This window comes from Aotus nancymaae, unplaced genomic scaffold (assembly GCF_030222135.1).
Source record: "Aotus nancymaae isolate 86718 unplaced genomic scaffold, 86718_ANA_hifiasm-v0.15.2.pri h1tg000007l, whole genome shotgun sequence".
Lineage (NCBI taxonomy): Eukaryota > Metazoa > Chordata > Mammalia > Primates > Aotidae > Aotus > Aotus nancymaae.
Window position 1 is genome coordinate 57,793,163 of NW_026988418.1, and position 19,184 is coordinate 57,812,346.

General features: G+C 38.9%; 1 protein-coding gene across 2 annotated transcripts in view; it reads right to left on the bottom strand.

The window, feature by feature from the left end:
• The window catches only part of MAN1A2 (mannosidase alpha class 1A member 2), a 164,466-nt gene extending 153,104 nt beyond the window's left edge, over positions 1-11,362 (bottom strand). The window contains exon 1 of one of the 2 annotated variants that reach the window (XM_012458861.2): positions 10,568-11,362. In XM_012458861.2, coding sequence (XP_012314284.1) covers positions 10,568-10,869 — 302 coding nt within the window. In that variant the 5' untranslated portion in view covers positions 10,870-11,362. The remainder of the gene's footprint in view (positions 1-10,567) is intronic. The other variant, XM_012458862.2, reaches the window with a different exon arrangement.
• Positions 11,363-19,184: the final 7,822 nt, after the last annotated feature.

The following is a 19,184-nucleotide window of genomic DNA, read 5'->3' on the forward strand; positions in this document are numbered from 1 at the left end:
AGGGGAGCCAGAGGCTCAATGTTCACCTCACCCAGGGTGTTACCAATCTTTTTATGCAAAGGGAAAAAATCTAGGTCATGAAAACGTGATGTTTATTAATGACATCACAAAGTAATAGAAAAATAATTCACATTTATTATATGCATAACAGATACATACCAAACACATACAAACTTTGTATCAGATGCTACCTCACTGCCAAGTAGTTGGAAAAGTCATGTATGCATTTTTAATTTTATAAACATACAGATAAAATCACACATAGCTATATATAAATATGTATATAGCTATATATGAGTAGTTGGAAAAAAGTCATATATGCATTTTTAACTTTATAAACATACAGATATAATCATATATAGCTATATGTAAATATGTATACACAGCTAAATATAAATACAGTCATTCCTTGATATCCATGAGATATTGGTGCCAGGACCTCCCTTGGAAACCAATATCCACAACTGCTTAAGTCTCTTATATAAAACGGTGTGGTATTTGCATATAACCTATGTACATCCTCTCCTATACTGTAACTCTAGATTACTTATAATACCTAATATAATGTAAATGCTATGTATGGTTAACTGCATTGTTTAAGGCATAGTGACAAGAAAAAATAGTCTGTACATATTCAGTACAGAAACAATCATCTTTTTAAATTTTTTCTGATTATTTTCAACCTGTAGTTGATTGAATCCACAGATGTGAAACCTATGGATACAAAGGGCTGACTGCACATACATATGTACCAGATCTCAACTTCACACAATGTTTGGAATTCTTTTCAGATGCCAGAGTCTGATTCCTTATCAAAAAACTTCAAAATATTTGCCTCTTATTACTAGATGTCTAGGGTCTGAGGGGAGTCAGTAGATAAATGGCAGGTAACTGGAAAAACACTCAAGGAATCATAGACAGTTTCGACATGGCTTTACTCTCTCTCTGGGTGCAAGTGAGCCTTGGTGCAAGCCACATGTACCATGTTAGCAGAGTAATTATACCTTTCACAGACAATAATGGCTCCAAGTCAAGCACAAGCTCACATGGGTGATCACCTAATGCACCTCACAGGGCATAGTTACATAATGAGCAGAGCTGTGCGCCTGCACTGCAAACTCGCTGAGTCATGCTGCACTGCATGTTTGCTTCGACCTATTCTTGACCACAGCACATCGACTTTCCTTACACCACATAACCCAGACCATATATTAGAAATACATAAATTAATGATATAAATGCATCTTAGAAAAAAAAAACAAAAATGGGGAAAGATAGAGCAATAACTTATCTGAACTCTTAAAAAATGCCAATGACCTAAATGCCTGTACCAGAACCTCCCATAGGTGGAAAGGTATCTCTAAGACCCCTAGAATCTGACTCCAAACATAATAACATGCTTTAAGAAAAATATTAAGATATGAGTCTAAGATCTTAATTTTTCAATAATGCACAGTCAAAATTAATCTTCTATAACATTCATTAATAATCTCCAATACTTAGCATAATGATTGGTACATAATAAATACTCAAAACACTTGCTGAATAAATGAATGTGACTAATATTTTTTAACAGTAATATCAATATCACTAAGAGGAGGCCAAGAGACCTACATAACAAGTTGATTATATAAGTATGTAAATATCAAAATAAAAGTCAAAAGGAACAACAGTACCTTCATTGCTCTTTGTAATCTCCAGATTACTTAATGTCCTCTTTAAAAAAAAAAAAAAGACTATCTGTATAACTAGTCCCAAAAGTTGTTCTTAAGATATGGAGAACAGAAGAGAACACTTTCAGTGGTATCTCTCAATATTAAGGTTAGGAAATGACAGTCCTTCCCATGAGGGGTGTGTTTTGTTAAAAAATAAAAATAAAACATTTTTTTAAAAGGAAATTAAAACTTTAAATCAAAGAAAATTGTGCCACAGGAGTAGTAAGAGCCTTTAAAGGGTCTGAGGCCCTTAGGCAAGGGCTCTTTTCCACAGAATCTTAACGTCTTAGGTAACAGGTGAAGATGTGTAATTGATAATTGGGCTCAAGAAATGACACCTGAAAACAATTTTGTAAATATACCCACTACCTTCAGGCTGACATATAACACACTCAATAAACTATACTTTTAAACTAATGAGAAATGAGAATGTATAGAAGTCATTTATTCATTGTCACATTTTAAATTAGTATAGATTTCATTATGTAAATAATCATAATATTATGTAAATAAATGTTAGTCATTTCTAAAGTGATTTTTAAACTAATTTTTTTATATAAAAAAGACACTAATTCCTATCTAGCAGAATACATTTTATCTTTGTAATATTTGTGATGTATGAACTAAATTACTGCACACTCTTCAGTTCCCTACTTCATAAAATCATTTGTATTTCATATGCATGAGCTGGAAAAAATCTTTAAAGATTCAATCAGTTCCTTCATTTCATAAATAAGAACATCAAGGCACAGAGAAGTTGAACAGCTTATCTAAATATACTTCAACAACCAAGGACAGTGATGAAACTAAAGCCCCTGTCTCTTAACACTGAGTCCAATGTTCTTTCTAATATATAATGATGCCTTCCTTCTGGACTATACTAAACTGAAAAACAGATCATTGGAAAGAACACCATTTGAAGGAGACTTTTTTTTTTTAATGACAAATCCTAATACTCAATCTGAAAATAAAACTCCAGTGCAGACTTCTAACAGGAATAAAGTTCTAGCAAAAATTCAACAGCAGTGAAAATAAACTTTTCTCACAGAATTTGCATAACTAGGGAAAATAAAAGTAGTAATATGATTTTCCTATCCAAGAAATATGTGGAATCAGCCCAAACCAAGTTAATTTTTTTTTTTAAGAGGCAGTCTCTGTCTCTCAGACTGGAGTGCAACAACACAACCATAGCTAACTGCACCCTCAAACTCCTGGGCTCAAGTGATCTTCCCACCTCAGCCTCCAACTACAGGGAGGCATCAACCACTATGCCCAGTTATGTGCATGGGCATGCATGTGTGTTCATGTGCAGGTGTGTGCAGTGACAGGGTCTCACTATGTTGCCCAGACTAGTCTCAAACTTCTGGCCTCAAGCAATCAATCCTCCCACCTCCACCTGCCATATAAGTTATATATTTCTACAGTTTTCAAACAACAGTAAACAAAACATTTGCCTAGCTAAAAATAAATTAAACTGGCTGCTCTACCTATGGAGTAGCCAATCCTTTGTTTCTTTCCTTCTCTAATAAACTTGCTTTCGCTTAAAAAAAAAAAATCAAATTAATGTTTACCTTGTACTACTGATTTCTAGAAGATACTTAGCTTCTGTGTTACCAACTTTCCAATCTTAGGCATAAGCTCCATTTGAAAGTATCCATAACTGTAAAAATGAGATCTGGTTGGGTGCAGTGGCTAACACCTGTAATCCCAACGCTTTGGGAGGCCAAGGTGACAGGACTGCTTGAATGCAGGAGATCAGCCTGCGCAACAAAGTAAGACCCCATCTCTGCAAAAAAAATTAAAACTTAGCCCAGTGGGATCATTCACACCTGTATTCCCAACTGATGCCTATAGTTCCAGCTACTCAGAAGAAAATACTTTAGATACATTTAAAGGAGTATGTTCTAAATAGGGCCAATACAAGTTATTCCTTATCTTATTTTTTTTATAAAGGGCCTTTATTAAAGACTGTATTCTCACTTTAAGACATCATCCCCCTACTTTTGCATCTTATCGCTCAATACTTCCTTGTATTTTGTTTATATCTTCTCTTGTGGAATTTGTTACTTTGCCATGGACAACATTCACTCAACAGACATATAATTTTATTAAGGACCAAATGTACTTCAAACATTGGAGATACAAACATAAATAAAATATAGTAATCTGTTCTCAAGGAGTACATCTGCTATTGAAAGAGACAGATAAGCAAGCAAACGATTGCAAAACACTTTAAATATGCAATCATAAACAATACGCGAGAAAGATTAAAAAAAGAAAAACTACCTAATGACAGGGAAGTAAGGGATTAAGTCTATATGTGACGTTATGGTTTGAATGTGTCTTCTTCAAAGTTCATGTGTTAGAAACTTAATCCCCATGCAACACTGTTGAGGAGTAAGACCTTTAAGAAGTGATTAGGTCCTGGGGGCAGAGCCCTCATGAATTAATGCCATTGTCACAGGAGTGGGTTCCTGATAAAAGGATGATTTATGCCCACTTCCTCTTCCTCTCTCTCACTCACTCTCTTGCCATTCCACCTTTCTCTATGGGATGATACAGCAAGAAGACCTTCATCAGATGCCAATGCCATGCTTTTGGACTTCTCAACCTCCTGAATCATGAGCCAAATACATTTCTATTGTTTATAAATTAACCAGTCTGTGGTATTCAGTTATAACAACGAGAAAATGACTAATACATGTGGATGTGGGCTAGACAGAATCACTAAAAAGAACCTGAAGATCAAGAAACACTATTAAAATAACATTAAGTGAAAAAACTCAAAGTAATTCAAGCAAAGATTTACAACAAACAGTGATGACAGAAAACAAAATCTTAAACTATATTACCATGGAGATTAAATAATCTTTATAAATCTATTATAAAGATTGTGAGTTTGATATTATATTAAGAAAGCCCAAAAGAAATAATAAGAGAAAATAAACATTTCATAGCCCTGAAAATCTTCTCATAAAACCCAAGAGAAATTGTGTAAAAGTTATTATAACTTTTAGAGCAAATGAACAAACTAGTACTTGAACAATTTTGGATTCCCTGAACATTTAACTATATCCAAAAAATACTTTTCACTTATTAAGAACATTGTGCATTATGTCATCTCCTGAAATGTCCAACCCTCGCTGACCTACATAAAAATCAGGACTCACACTTTGGCATTCCGCATTTTAACCATGCCATAATAATATTCCTCATTTCTGAGAAGAATGAAACACACTGATATATTCAGTGCTTTTATAATGCTGAACTAATAAAAGCAAAGTCACTGTTATTTTGTTTCAAATCAAAATCAGAATTTAAACAAGCGTACATAAAATGTTATCTGATAAGCAGCCCCAGAATATACAGCCTCTTCTAAATTACTGTATGTGTGAAAGGCATAGAAAATGAAAACTCAGACTATCAAAAAAAAATGAGAGCCATATGATACTGTCAGAATCTGAAAGAACTTATTTTAAAAAATCTAGATTTGCCAGAACCATGCCTTACTCTATGAAACAAAAATGTCCAAACTATTACCTTATCCCAATTGTACCCTATCTCAAAGACCCAATGGTCTGTCTCAATAAGAAAATGAGACAGAGACCTCCATGCAGTTCAACCTGTTTTCTACACAGTCCCTTCCAAATTCTTTTTTATCTAGCTACATTTTGTCACAGAGCAACTCTTGGAGGATTTGTGCTAGGGAAGTTTGATGAGGAACTGCATTCTGTGTGGTAAGAGGCAAGACAAAAAGAATCTTAGTGACTGTCCACACTTCCAAATGTACTTGGAGTTTTGAATTACATAAAAACCTATTCCAGCATCAAAACAGTTGAGATTACTAAGGGGCTACCATCAGAACAGAGGAAACTAGACTGAGAGCTGTATAGATCAATTTGTTCTCTCCGACTACAAAGATGAAAAGGGTATTCATTCAGTATACAAGTAGACCAAAAAAAAAAAAAAATGCAGCAAAGACATCTACATCACTCTATTGTTGACAAATGTCAAATATAAACAGACCTCACAATAATTCATATCTGGGTAAAGGGAAGTGGGAAAAATAACCATGAGCAATTTATAAGGGAAATGGAACATCCAGCAGACTTACTAGAGGACAAAACAATGTGAGGTCTCCCAAACAGGAGCAGAAAGCTGTAAATAAAAAACAGGATTTAAAAAATGGCCCAGAAGAGGGATGAGATGAAGAAAGATACCAAGAAAATTAAAATCACAATAGTGAGATTTGAAATCTCTACTTCTGTAATAAAACTGAATCAAGCAAAAAACACAAATCATGGCATGAAGAACTTAAGAAACTCTCACTAAAGCACACTGCAACCTGAACTAGCCACATTTCAAGTACAATATTCATATATAACTAGTGGCTATGGTATTGGACAGCGCAAAGGTTTAGAGTGATTCTGTCTAGCACAATTTCACACAGCTAGTTAGTATAACTAAGATGCAACCTTATTTCTAACTCCAATGCCTATATTCCTTCCCTTTGAGGAAGCTATCAAAGGTAAACATATACCTGACCCTCAAGCATTCAATTCAGACAAACAAAATTATGACTGGAGTGTGAAACTTACTAGGTATTCAAATGAACAGTTCATAAGCCGGGTTTTTTTAAAAATTTATATAATGCCATTATATAAAACAAATGTCAGTTTAAAAAAAAAAAAGTAAATTTTAATTATTGAGGTCTATTATGTACACAAAGTATACTTTATGCATATTACTTTATATATAACAATATTTATGTATATTATAACCACTTCTTGTTTTGGGTACTGAAAAATCATAGATACTATAAATAACCATAATCAATACCAATCTACACATTTGATACGTCCTTATCATCTATAAAGTATCTCTGTAGTGTTTGAAAATTCTGGATTATTTATGAACTACTTAATAGAAGGGAACATATTGGTTTCCTCACGAAAATATACTAAATTCATGTCATACCACTAATATAAATTAAAGCATTAATTAAATGCAGCGTATATTTCTTACTACCCATGGCCATGTCACCCAGAAACCTTTAAGTTATCTCAGGCTCTCTTTTCCTCCTACTTTTGCCCCATATTTAGCCAACCACCATTTTCTGTGAAACTTGATAGTTTAACACCTCTTGAACCAATCACTTTTCTCCACTAATTTATTTCATTCTCCACTATCACCACTGTGGTCCATGCCAATATATCCTTTGTGACCCAGATCCTCTTGTTATCCTCCTGCTTCTCACCATCCAGTAAATAATCACTGCAACCAAAGTGATTATTTAATTTTTTTAATTTAAAATGGTCATGTCATTTTCTTGATTTTATTAAAATCCTTCAACAACTTCTCCTAGTATTTATGATAAAGACCAAAATATTTAACTACAAATTCTCTAGAATCCTGATGAGAATTTGCAAACTCAACAACAACCAGGTTAAATATTGATTCATTTATATTTACTTATTTCGCACTCCGAGTGGCGCTGGGTTCTGGCTTGAATATTACCATCTAAAAATACATTCTATGTTGCCATAACCTCTAATTTTTCAAAAGAAATAAAAAATCCAGAGTTTTACATGAAATCTCCTGATCTGTGAATGCTGACAACTAATTCAAACTTTTGTAACAACAATAAAGAGGCCAAAAAACTTGTAACCAGGCCAAACCTGACCTCTCATCTAGTCTCATCACCTAGACCCACACACTCTACATCAGCCATATTTAACATTTCTCAGATCCTCAGTGATGCCAGGCTTTTTTACCTTACGGCTCTCACACATGTTGTGTCTTCTGCTTTGACCATTCTTCCCGTCAATCCCCAGTTCTACTTCACTAAGTGATCTCCTACTCATCTAAGTTTCTGAGCCACACTTCCTCAATGAAGTCTTCCTTATTCCCACTGCCCCTCCACCCCCACTGCATAGACTAGCTCGCCTATTACGTGCTCTGATAGCACTGAATACAACTTCATAACATTCATCACACCTCAAAAACAAAATTATTTAATGCCCATCATCTCTCTCCTTAGATGGAAAGTTCCATAAAAGCAGGGCCTGCCACAGTAGGCATACATTTATTGCCAGCCAGTTTGGGTCCTTTAGACAGTAAGATTCTAGTATATTTTTAAATATTAATCAAACTGCACCCAACTTTTCAGAAAATATACAGTATTTAAAGCAAAGTAGATTCCGAATAAAAAAATTCCATTACAATTATAATCACTAATGATATTAACAATAATAAACATTTATTGATCATTCACTAAACGCTAGGCACTATGCTGAGTGCTTTGCATGCACTATCTCTTTCAGTACAACAATCTATAAAGTAGGTATATGCCACTGTTATACAAAGGAAACAATGTAACATAGAGTTTAAAAATTTCTCAGTATCACAAATCTAATCAGTGGCAAGCTAGATATGAATCGATATAGTCTGACTCCAGAACTTAAACACCAAATTATTATACTAATCTATTAATAAAGAAATATTAACTAAACAAGTATCTCTTAAATACTGGAAATAAAAAATGGTAGCCATGATTTATTTTGCATTACTTGTCAGCTAAAGGACATTCCTCAGCACTCTATCCTGTACCTTTACACACACACACACACACACACACACACACACAAGATAAACTGTCAATTTGTTTCTTCTAAATTAGGTAAGTTCTGACCAAAACCCAAAATATGTATGATCTTAGTATCAACTATAAAAATGCTACTCTTCTGAATTATTTTTAAATAAGTTAATGTTTACATATTTGATGTTTTCTGTTTCCACATTTTAAACACACACTTAATTTAAAATGTATTTCCTTGCTCAAAGTGAAGTTTATTACTACAGACTCTTTTCTGATATAGTAAACAACAGCAAATAATATGCTAAAGCAAATGTAAACTGATATAACCACAGAAACATACAGAGATAATACAAGGATCCTTTGCTACCTGAACTCTATTTGACTTCTCTTTTTCCAAAACTCAGGAACCGAATAGATTCCAAAAAATACATTGGCATCTATCCAGACTCACTTGTATCACTTGCTATCCAGACTCTTACCATCCAAAACTCAAGAGTATGGCTTACAAACCACCCCTTGCTATCAGAACAATAACCAAACTCTCATTCCAAACTCAGGAACCCAGTAGTTTTAGATAGCTAAATACATATGCATATATATCCAAGGGTTTTATAAATTTAAGAATTCCTGTTTAAACTATTTATATAGACTTTTAAAAATGTGAATAAAAGGCACGTATCTGTATTTTCATTCAGATTTCATATTTTAACCCCATTTACTGAAAATTTTTGTGTAAATGTCTTTAAACTAAAATGTGTTCATATTATTTTAAACTTTTAGACCGTGCAAAGTGAGCTTTTTAAACTGCTTACTACATGACAGATTACTATTCAAAATAGAGCTAAATAATGTTAATGTTAATGTGTGGCTGCTGTGAAACAGCTTTAAAAGTAATCTTAACACTTTTTTTCAATATATTTCATAGGTAATACAAATACCACGAGAAATAAGATTTTCAAGGAAAATTCTTTTCAGTGTTAATTTTTCAGTAACATATTTCACAGATCATATTAGAGTTCTTAAAATCACAACAAGCAAAGGGCAAAATTAAAGAAACAAATCCAAGAGTACAGAAGTTGAAAATGGCAAAAAAATCCAAATTAATTTAGTCACAAAAGAATAGCATGAAACAATATTAGAAGAAACTACTCCAAAAGTTCATCCAAAAGTCAAAGAACTATCACACAAGTAATGAATTAACTAGGTTGAGAAAAAAGAAACACCAGTTCTCCTTAAAACAGTGCATTTTCCCAAATATTTAACGTAGGCTCACATAAGAACCTAAGCTTTTTCGGTGCTTGACAAAAAGTTAAAACTATCATCAAATGGGAACTGAATTCAAGAATATGGTTTTTTCCCCCACATACTCAAGAATTATTTTCTTTTTAGTACAAATATAAAAATTATAAAAATTTTAACTAGAGCACCCATTTTATCCTAGCTTGGCTATGCTCTCCCCAGAGCTCAGTTTAGGTTTGGTAATCTGAAAGCAAGTGAACCCCTTAATCAACCAAATTCTAATAGTTGCTTGACACAGGCCATCTATTACCTTAAGAAAGAAAATTAGTAAAATTAAATTTTACAAAAATAAATCTTGTCTACAAGCCTCACAACGTGCAATAACTTAGGATTCAACGATACCTTTTAACTTAACTGATTTCATATAGAGCACTAACACATACTCAAAAAAGAACAAAAATCAGGATATTTTCACGTTAAGAAATGACAGTTATATTTTGCCCACGTTTGTCATCCTAAAAAGCTAAGATTCACTACTAAGCTTCAACTACAAACCAGAAAATGAGAGCCCTGTGAGATAGCAAACCCAAAAGAGCTGTCAAGGTTCAATGCATTGATTTCACATGATGGCACAATGACTGACTGCAACATATTCTTAAAATGCAGGCACAGCTTATATCACCATTTCATTAGGTTAAGTTTTCATACCTCCCTTCCCAGATGTCCACCTTAGACACAACTCTGAACGCAAATGTTTCTCTTATATAAAACCAAAAAGAACAACAACTTAGGACTCTAAGAACTTTAAACTGCTTAGTACATGACAGATTACTATTCATAATGGAATAAAACCATAGACTGGAGGACTGGACCCTCAGTCTTGAATTAACAATACAATTCTTACGACTCGAAAATTTACATTTTACTGCAAGAAAAAAAAAAAAGACAGATTCGATCCAATAACCGTACCTTGCTCTGCCAAATGTTAGTACCAGAACTTCTGAAATAAACAAACCTGTGTCTATGTTCATCGGGTCCATGGATCAGGAAGACTCCAGGGTTTTTAGCCCCTTTACCGGCATCTACATGTGGAATTAACACATCTTCTAAACCCAAATCAAAGCGTTTGTGTTTTGAAGAGTCTGGAAGGAAAAAGAATGCCCCAAAACATAGGGTGATGAAGGCACTAAGAATAAGAAGAAGAATAAACTTCTCAGAAAGTCTCAAGGTAGCCCTGTGATGTGGGAAGGAGGGCGGCCCCAGGTTCAGAGGTGGTATCCTACGTCCAGAGAGGGGCAGCAGGGCTGGTGTAGTCATCGTTTACGCTCTTGGACAGAATCCTTTAGAAAGTTCTCATCTTACACCAAATGTACAATACATTGAACTGTCTTCAAAATCTTGGCAGAAATGGGAAAACTCAATTTCGCTCCTCTTAAAGGACTGCTGTGCTTTTTAAGAGGGCACCTCTTTCACGCCCATTTCCACTCAGAAACGTGTGTGACCTCCCCTAAAAGATCATAAGTTTATGTCCGGCGATATCCTCTTTAACATGTGTACTTCATCGGGTTACTACAAGCCTCCTCTTCTTTCCTAGGGGTAGAGCAGGCAAGCCACACTGCAGAAAAGCTGCAAGGTGGGTTCTTCCATTCCTGCACCTCAGTGAGATTCTCAAATGTAGTCTTCCGCCCCGAAAGGGGGCCTCGCGACATCCGAGGAACTGTAGAAGGTTCACTTGATCTCCTTCGACGCTTCTATTCCAGAATCTCTTAACCTCCGCGGTGGAAAAAATAAGGGTCTCCCACGGACCTCTGCAAACAGGGAGGAAGGTCTCCCACCTCGCCGGGAAGCCGAGGCAGCAGCGCTGGGCGAAGTCGCAGGAAGGAGTTCTCGGCCGTCTGCGCTTCCCCGCGCTGCCCGGCAGGAGCCCGGGGCCCGGCTGAGCTCCGACGCTGCCCACTCGACGGCTGGCGCGAAGGGCAATCGCCTCCGGAATACCTGAGCCCGGCCAGCCACCGCGGCCGCCGCCGCTGTTGCTACCGCACGGGTCTATCAGGGAGCGGAACTTCCTCCTCCGGTGGCCACTGAGAAGCCCCGGCGTGTACGGCGGGGAGGGGAGGCGCGGCAACCGCCCCCGCCCGGCTCCTCCTCCTCCACCTCCTCCTCTCCGAGGCGGGTTGTGAACCCCGGCGCCTGCTCCCCGAGCTAGGCCATCGGCCGCAGCGGCCGAACTCCGCGCATCCGCGGCATGGGAAGAAACCGAGCCGCGGCCCACGCTCCGAGAGCCCGGGGCAGGTGCCGGCTCATTCCTCGTTCAGCCCTGGGACGGCAGGAGGCCCGGGGCGCGCGGGAGCCGCCGCGCCGCGGGTGGGCAGAGGTCGGCCGTGTCTCCTTTCCGCGCGGCCACGGGAACCTCCGCCCCGCCTCCGGTGGCTCGCAGCTGCTCGCTCTGGCGGCGGCTGCCGGAGAGGCAGCGCGCCCACGCCGCCCGGGGCTGCGGCCTGCTCCTCGTCTCCTGCCTCCCCAAGCCTGGTGAGCGCAGCAGCTGCTGGGCCCACACCCTTTGGGCGCACGCCGGAGAGGAACGGGAGGGCTGGGGCGATGGGGCGCGGGCCGGCCTACCCGCCCCGATTCGCGAGTGGGCGTCCCCGGGCGGTGGAGTATGCGGTGCGCGCGCACGCTCTCGGCCCCGCCGCCGCCGCCCCTCCCCCGCCCCCGCCCCGCGCGGCCGCCCGGGCCGCGCTCGGGCCTCGTGCGGCTGCCGGCTCCAGCGGCCCGAAAGCGCCCTGCTGCTGCCGCCGTCAGCGCGAGAGAAGAGGACGTCGCGGATCTGCGCTGCCCCGAGAACTTCACCGGTGCCCAGGGCCTTGCCACCGGCAGTTCCTGGGGTTGACCCGGTGTTTGGACGAGAGGGAGCGAGGGCTTGGGTCGCGAAGGTTTCCTTGAAATTAAGGGTCACTGAAGTTAACGGCTTCTAACGGCTTAGGTTAACGTTTAGTGTGGCTCTGTGAAGTCTTGTCTTCAATTACGGACCATCAGGCCCCAGGATTCAGCAACAGGGTCTCTTCCATGCAGCCCATGCTCACGTTGTTGGGCGCCCAAGGTTCCATTAATGGAGAGAGAGAGAAACGTGTGCCAGGTTCCGTGTTAAAATGGTGATCCTGCTCCTTAAGCTGGGCTTTGGGAATCTAGGTACCCCCTATATGACAGACGCCTCCTCATGGTTCAGTGTCTGGGGCACGTTCTGTCATCTTCACACTCCTCACCACCACCCCGCCCCTAAAAGAGAATAAGGAGGTGCTGAAACCCAAAAAGGCAACAATATTGTTTACATTCAGCCTTAAAAACAATCTGAATCAATTCTGCTCTCCATAGTATTGAGAAGAACCATGTTGTGATTAAGTGCAAAAGATTTCCTTGCAAGGTAGGTAGACTCTTGCATCTGATTTACTTGCAGATTGTTTTTGTTCTATTATCGTCATTTCCTGTACACATCCTTTACTGAAGACTGGGAATTGGAGAGGAGGCCCTTAAATGCCAGGAGAGTAAAAGTCAGCCTTTGCTTAAAAATCAGGCAAAAAAGTCTCAGGTTCATTGGTACAATTAGTAACTACATTCCAGTCTTCCAGTCTGCACTGTTTCTAGAAGCTCTGCATATCTAACTGCCTACTACATGACAAAAGAAGTCATTGTCACTGACCCTGCTTCACCAAATAAAAAGTAAAAATGTTGAGGGTCACCTCTCACCAGTTCACCAAGGGAGACTGGTAAGCAAGAAGTATCCAGTCCCTATTGAGATTTGTGTTGAACAGTTGTGAAGAGTAGATGTAAGAAACTTTCTGCCTTCCCAATGTATCTTTATAAAATGTGCCAAATTTAAGAATAAGTCTCTAATGTTGAGACTCTATAAGTCAAAGAAAAGAGAACACACTGTTTTCCTACTGTTGAGGTCATTTTCCATGAAAAGTTCAGGGGAAATAAATATTGAACTCTGAATGAAATAGCAAGTTATATAAATCTTTAAAAGTAAATATTACCTAGGTTGACACCAAACTTAGCCACAAGAGATGTCAATCATGAAACCTGACATAACCTAGTTGACAAGTATGACTTAAGCAAGTAAGACCTCATGGCTGATGGAGAAGAATCCTTTTTCTTTGCTTGTCTGTTTTGCAAAATTCATTTTTCCTTCATGAGAGTAAAAATTTAGGGGTTATTGCAGATGTCCAAATGCAGTCTGCAATTTTAAAGTCATTGATGATAACCATCAGTTATTATTACGCTCCTACACCAGCAACCAAAATATTGTATACATAGTATTACAAACTCTTCTCAAGACAAGTCTGAGTTTTTAAAGAATCATATTGTTTTAAAATAGCAAGTTGCAAATGTATTCATTAATTGTGATTACATGCACTTAAAAACAAAAAAAGAATATTTGAAAAAGATTGCAACTAATCTGTTAAGATACTGGTATTACATATGATTTTCTCCATTGTATACTGTTGTATTATATTTACAATTAAATAAATGTTATAAAGGAACTGGTACCTGAAAAAGTTAAGGTCAGATTTCAAATAGATGGACTCAGTGGTATCAAGATGAACACATAGACCGGCCCATCTTAGGGCAGTCAGCAGAAACACTATGCGGCCTGTTTTATGTGTGTGTGTGTGTGTGTATGTGTGTATACACTTACAACAGGGAAGGATCATTCCAGATAATCTAAAGAGACTATTTCATTTGCAAAGAGCAGTTAAGCTTTGATCAGAGATTCCAAAGTGATGATTTCCCTTTTACAAATCCATATAAATATTTTAGAAATTAGAATTAATAAATTAACAAAATTTACTCCTGCAGATTTAAAGGACCATTCCTAAGATCCACTCATGTATTGCAATGTGAAAGTTACTTGTATTTGGCCAGGCGCGGTGGCTCACGCCTGTAATCCTAGCACTTTGGGAGGCCGAGGTGGGTGGATCACCGGAGGTCAGGAGTTCAAGACCAGCCTGGCTATCATGGTGAAACTGCGTCTTTTAAATTAAAAAAAAAGAAAGTTACTTGTATTTGTTCAACCATATGTTGACTTTTCTATTATTGAAACCATTTGACACCTGTTATGTATACACACACACACACACACACACACTCATCTAGCTCTGTTTTAAGTGAAACTGAAGTAATGTGCTACAGGAAAAAAAAAATACAGCTGGTATGCAAAAAGAGGCTTTTGATTTACTTATGTAACCTGTTCCAACTGGTGCCCAAAATGTCTAAGGAAGATGTTAGTGGAGAAATTACTGGACATGACCACTGAATGTGTAGGGCAATAACAGGCTTCAGCCCTGCTCCTTCCACTCTTGCTTTCCTCTATGAGGCATTTTCCTCAGAGGTCAGGGATAAACTGAAGTTCAGTGCTGTGAAGCCCTCAAGTTAGATCCATGAAAATCAGCAAACCCAAAAAAGCTTGGCTGCCTCTCCTATCCAAAGTACTTGAGGCTCATTTGCTTATAAAAGACTCATTTGTTGGAGGACTACTATTTGACAAATCCTGTACTAGGTGTTAGGGATTAGGGATTCGGAGAAGTAAGTCAGAATCCTTATGCTCAGTGAGCTTGCAGTCTGGTGTGGAGAAATAGATGAACACTGGCAATTACAAGACAGTGGGAAGAATGCTGTTGGAACAAAGTGTCATGGGCTTTACGGAAAGAAACACTGAAGGGGCACCAGAGTGAGAGGAGGTGGATTGGGATCCAGCGTCACCTGAGCTGAGCCTTTAATTAACCATTAAAAAAAAGGGTCGTGCTCCAGCCTAGGGAGCAGAACATGCACAGGCACCCATAGCTGGTTTTTCCTGTCATTTACCCAGAACAATTTTTGCTCTGCTCTTCCAGTAAATAGCTTGCCTGGCCCTAATCTCCCAACACTCTTGAGCTGGGAAAGTGAAAATGGTTGGGCAGTGCTATTATATTGCAAGTAAAATGGATTCAGAATAACTAATGGGTATCGTCAACATGTTTCTGTAATCAAAAGACATAGATGATGTATATTTGTGCTTTCACAGGCAGTACCCTCTTATTTCAGGCAATGTTTTACCTCTTTAAATCCGTTAATAAAATGGAGTTCTTTAAATGTATATGAGTACTGAACTAGGAGTCAAAAGACGTGGATTTCAAACCTAGTTCTACTCCTTACTGAGTTTCCTTATTTATAAAACATAATAGTCCTTACCTATTTTATAGGACTGTTTAAGGATCAAATGAGTTATTGTTTCTAAAATGCTCTAAAGACTTGTTTGTTCTATTCAGAATAATAGGCTGCTGATGGTTGTAGTGTTTGTGTGACTTGGAAACATGAAATTTCAGTCTGCCTAGCATCCCTTTAGAAAACTATCTTTTCCTCAGTCTTAGTCTATGGGTCTAGGTTGAAATGACCTCTCAACCACCCATCATAGCACTTGCTCCCACAATCAACTGGATCCAGGGATGTTACCCAGATTTGACTGACTTGTATTCCACATTTCTCTGGCCATAATGATTGATTTGGAGAAGGGCAAGTGACTCAAACCAAGCTAATCTGAACCTTAGGTTATTTCCTGATGTCATCAACAAACGTGGCATCTCTTTTCCTTAGAATTACCAGCCCTGAGCGTGCTATAACCTTAGAGCTTCCAGTGGCCTTCTTACCACCATGGGGGGAAGTTCGCTACTAATGGAGCAAATGTAAGCAAAGAGCTTAGACACTGAGAGGGAAAGTATCCACATGGTATCACTTGAACCCTTGGCACGGGTGGATCTGGGTCTTGTGGGGCCTAAAGCATACATAATTTGAGGAGTCCTCTTTAAGAAAAACAATACAAAATGAATTATAAAAGTGGATTTTGCTAAACTGAATTCTATTACAAGCGAGTATGTCTTAATAATGCTGAGACCACACCACCACCACCCAACCCGTGTGACCAATGGAGCAGTGTGATGCATAGGAAATCAGAGTAGAAAAGAAGCCACAATCTTAACCAGTCATGATTGAAATATTTTATTTTTACAAGATTTCAAGAAACATGATTATGTAAGCACATTGCTAGGCTCTTCCAGAGCCCAACTGAGAACTAAGCAATTAGTAATCCAGAAATTTAACCTTCACTGGGCTCATTGTAAATCTATTTCTCTGAATCCAGGTATATATCTAAGGCTAGTTCATCTTGGAACTTCTCAGTTACATAAGCCTATAAATTTCCTTTTCAGTCAGAGTTAGTTTCTGTGGCTTACAATCAAGAGTCTTGACTAATACACAGCATATCTCTACATGGAGGTATTGTGGCTTGTAGGAGTATGTGAAGTTTCAGTAGTTTTAAAGTATAAGAAATCAGGGACCAGAAGGAACCCACTCTTTCAGGTAGGCAACAAGCTTGGGCCAGGGACAAAAGCAGAATGAAACCAAGAGATAAGATGTCTCTTTGCTCAGCCAGGGGAAGAAAACCTAAAATTGAGAGGGCTGGGCAGATGTGACCACAGAGGTATATCGAACCTAGCAACCCCTACAGAAACCTTCAAAGCTGGATCCTCATACCACCTTTATGAAAAGGAATTTGACTCCAAAAGAGGTTAGGCATTCTTTATAAATCTTTATATTAAAGTGTTTTAAATCTCCTCTAGGTAGCTAGTTTGAGAATGTGTTTCATTGACATATATTTATTCATTCATTATTATTGAGCACTCACTCTCAGTTGGTGTTATGCTGTGTTCTAGGCATCCAGAGATGAATAAAACATGAGAGGCAGCTGTATGTGATGAAAAGAACATGGGCTCTGGTGCTGGAGAAACCTGGGCCTAATCTTGCCTCTGCCATTTGCTTGCACGATCTTGGAAACAAAGGAAATCTTACTTGCTCTTAGTTTATTCATCCATAGAATCAAGATAAAAATACATACCTTATAGAGTTGTTATGACGATTAAACTCAATAATGTATGTGATAGTGTTTCCCCCCATAGTTGGGATTCGATAAGTATTAACTATTGTTTTTATTTTAGGCATTAGAAAAAGCAAGAGCTGGCAGATAGAGGAAGGAAGAGCCTTTGAAAATACTTAGAGGGGCCAGGTGCAGTGACTCACACCTGTAATCCCAACTCTGGAAGCCTGGGCAACATAGTGAGACCGCATCTCCACTAAAAATAAAAATTAGCCAGGCATGGTGGTGTGCGCCTATAGTCCTAGCTACTCAGGAAGCTGAGATGGAGGATAGTTTAAGCCCAGGAGTTCAAGGTGTAATAGAGCAAGTCCTTGTCTCAAAAGAAAAGAGGGAAGAGAAAGGAAGGGGAGGGGAGGAGGAAAGGGAAGGGAAGAAAGCAGGGAGACAAGGAATAGAGGAAGGAGAAAAAGCATGGCATATGTTAAGGAAACCTCCTCTCCCATAGCTTGAGCCCAGGAGTTCAAGGCTCCAGTGAGCTATGATCATACCACTGGATTCCAACCTGGCAAGACCTTGTGTCAAAAGAAACAAAAGAGAAGGAAGGGAGAGAGGGAGGGAAAAGGGAAAAAAGGGAGGAAGGAAAGAAGGAGCGAAGGAAGGAAAAAAGGGAGGGAGGGAGAGAGAGAAGGAGGCAGGGAGGGAAAAAGACAAGATAAAAGAATGAGAAAGAGCATGGCCTGTGTGTTAAGGGAATCTCCTCTCCCTTGGCACCATGTTTCCATGGGAGGAGGGGGTACTTCCTACTGGAGTACTAGTTCTGGCTTCTTACACCACTATTCTTCACACTCAGGCATGAGTTACTTGATTGGTGACTACTGTTACATGCATTAGCTCATAGTTCTTGATTGGGTGGAACTAATAAATTTATTCTTTTTTTAACCTGTCTGCCCTAGATCAGTGCAGACAGTGATCTTGGATAAACATAATTTGGCTGCAGACCCAAACTTCCCCATTAGTGGGCTGTTCCAAGGCTGAATTCTGTAGGGGCTGAGAGTCAGCAGAGATTGTTGGCAAGCTCTTTGGGGCTACAGATTTAGAACCTAATTTTATTAGCTTATCTGTAATGAAGCATAAGGGTAGGTCAGTATAATATAGATATCGATTTTTTAAAGTCTCCATTTGACTTTTTCGTCTTGTCTTATTTCATCCAAAGTTGGGGTTGGGAGACAGGCGTGCCATTTATTGACCCTCTGGACACTGAAAGTAGTTCATTATGACTAGAACATAAACTGTAAGGAAGCGATGGTGACAGATAAAGATGGAGAAGTACACACAGAAATATTTCTGCTCAACTTGGTGCAGTAACATCATGCTTTGATCTACTCCTTTTCCTCCACACAAAGAGAAATGATGGCTAAAAACTAGAAAGAGAAAACCAAAAAGACATAACCAGGCTCAAGAACAAAATGAACATTTTCATGGATCTAAAGTGGAACCAAAACAGAAAGCATTCAGCAAGGCTGAAGCTACAAGCCCACTGGGGTCTTGGCTTCAAATGCCAAGATTTTCGTCTCCTGCAAGGTGAAAGGAAATACGGATGCTTCAAACTCAGTTGAGGGCAGGAGCCAGGCTTAGCGCTTGAAGCCAGGAGCTCCTGAAAGGAGGCTAAAAATAAACCATTGCTGACCCACTACCTGGAGAAGTGGAAGGGCAAAGACACAGCCTT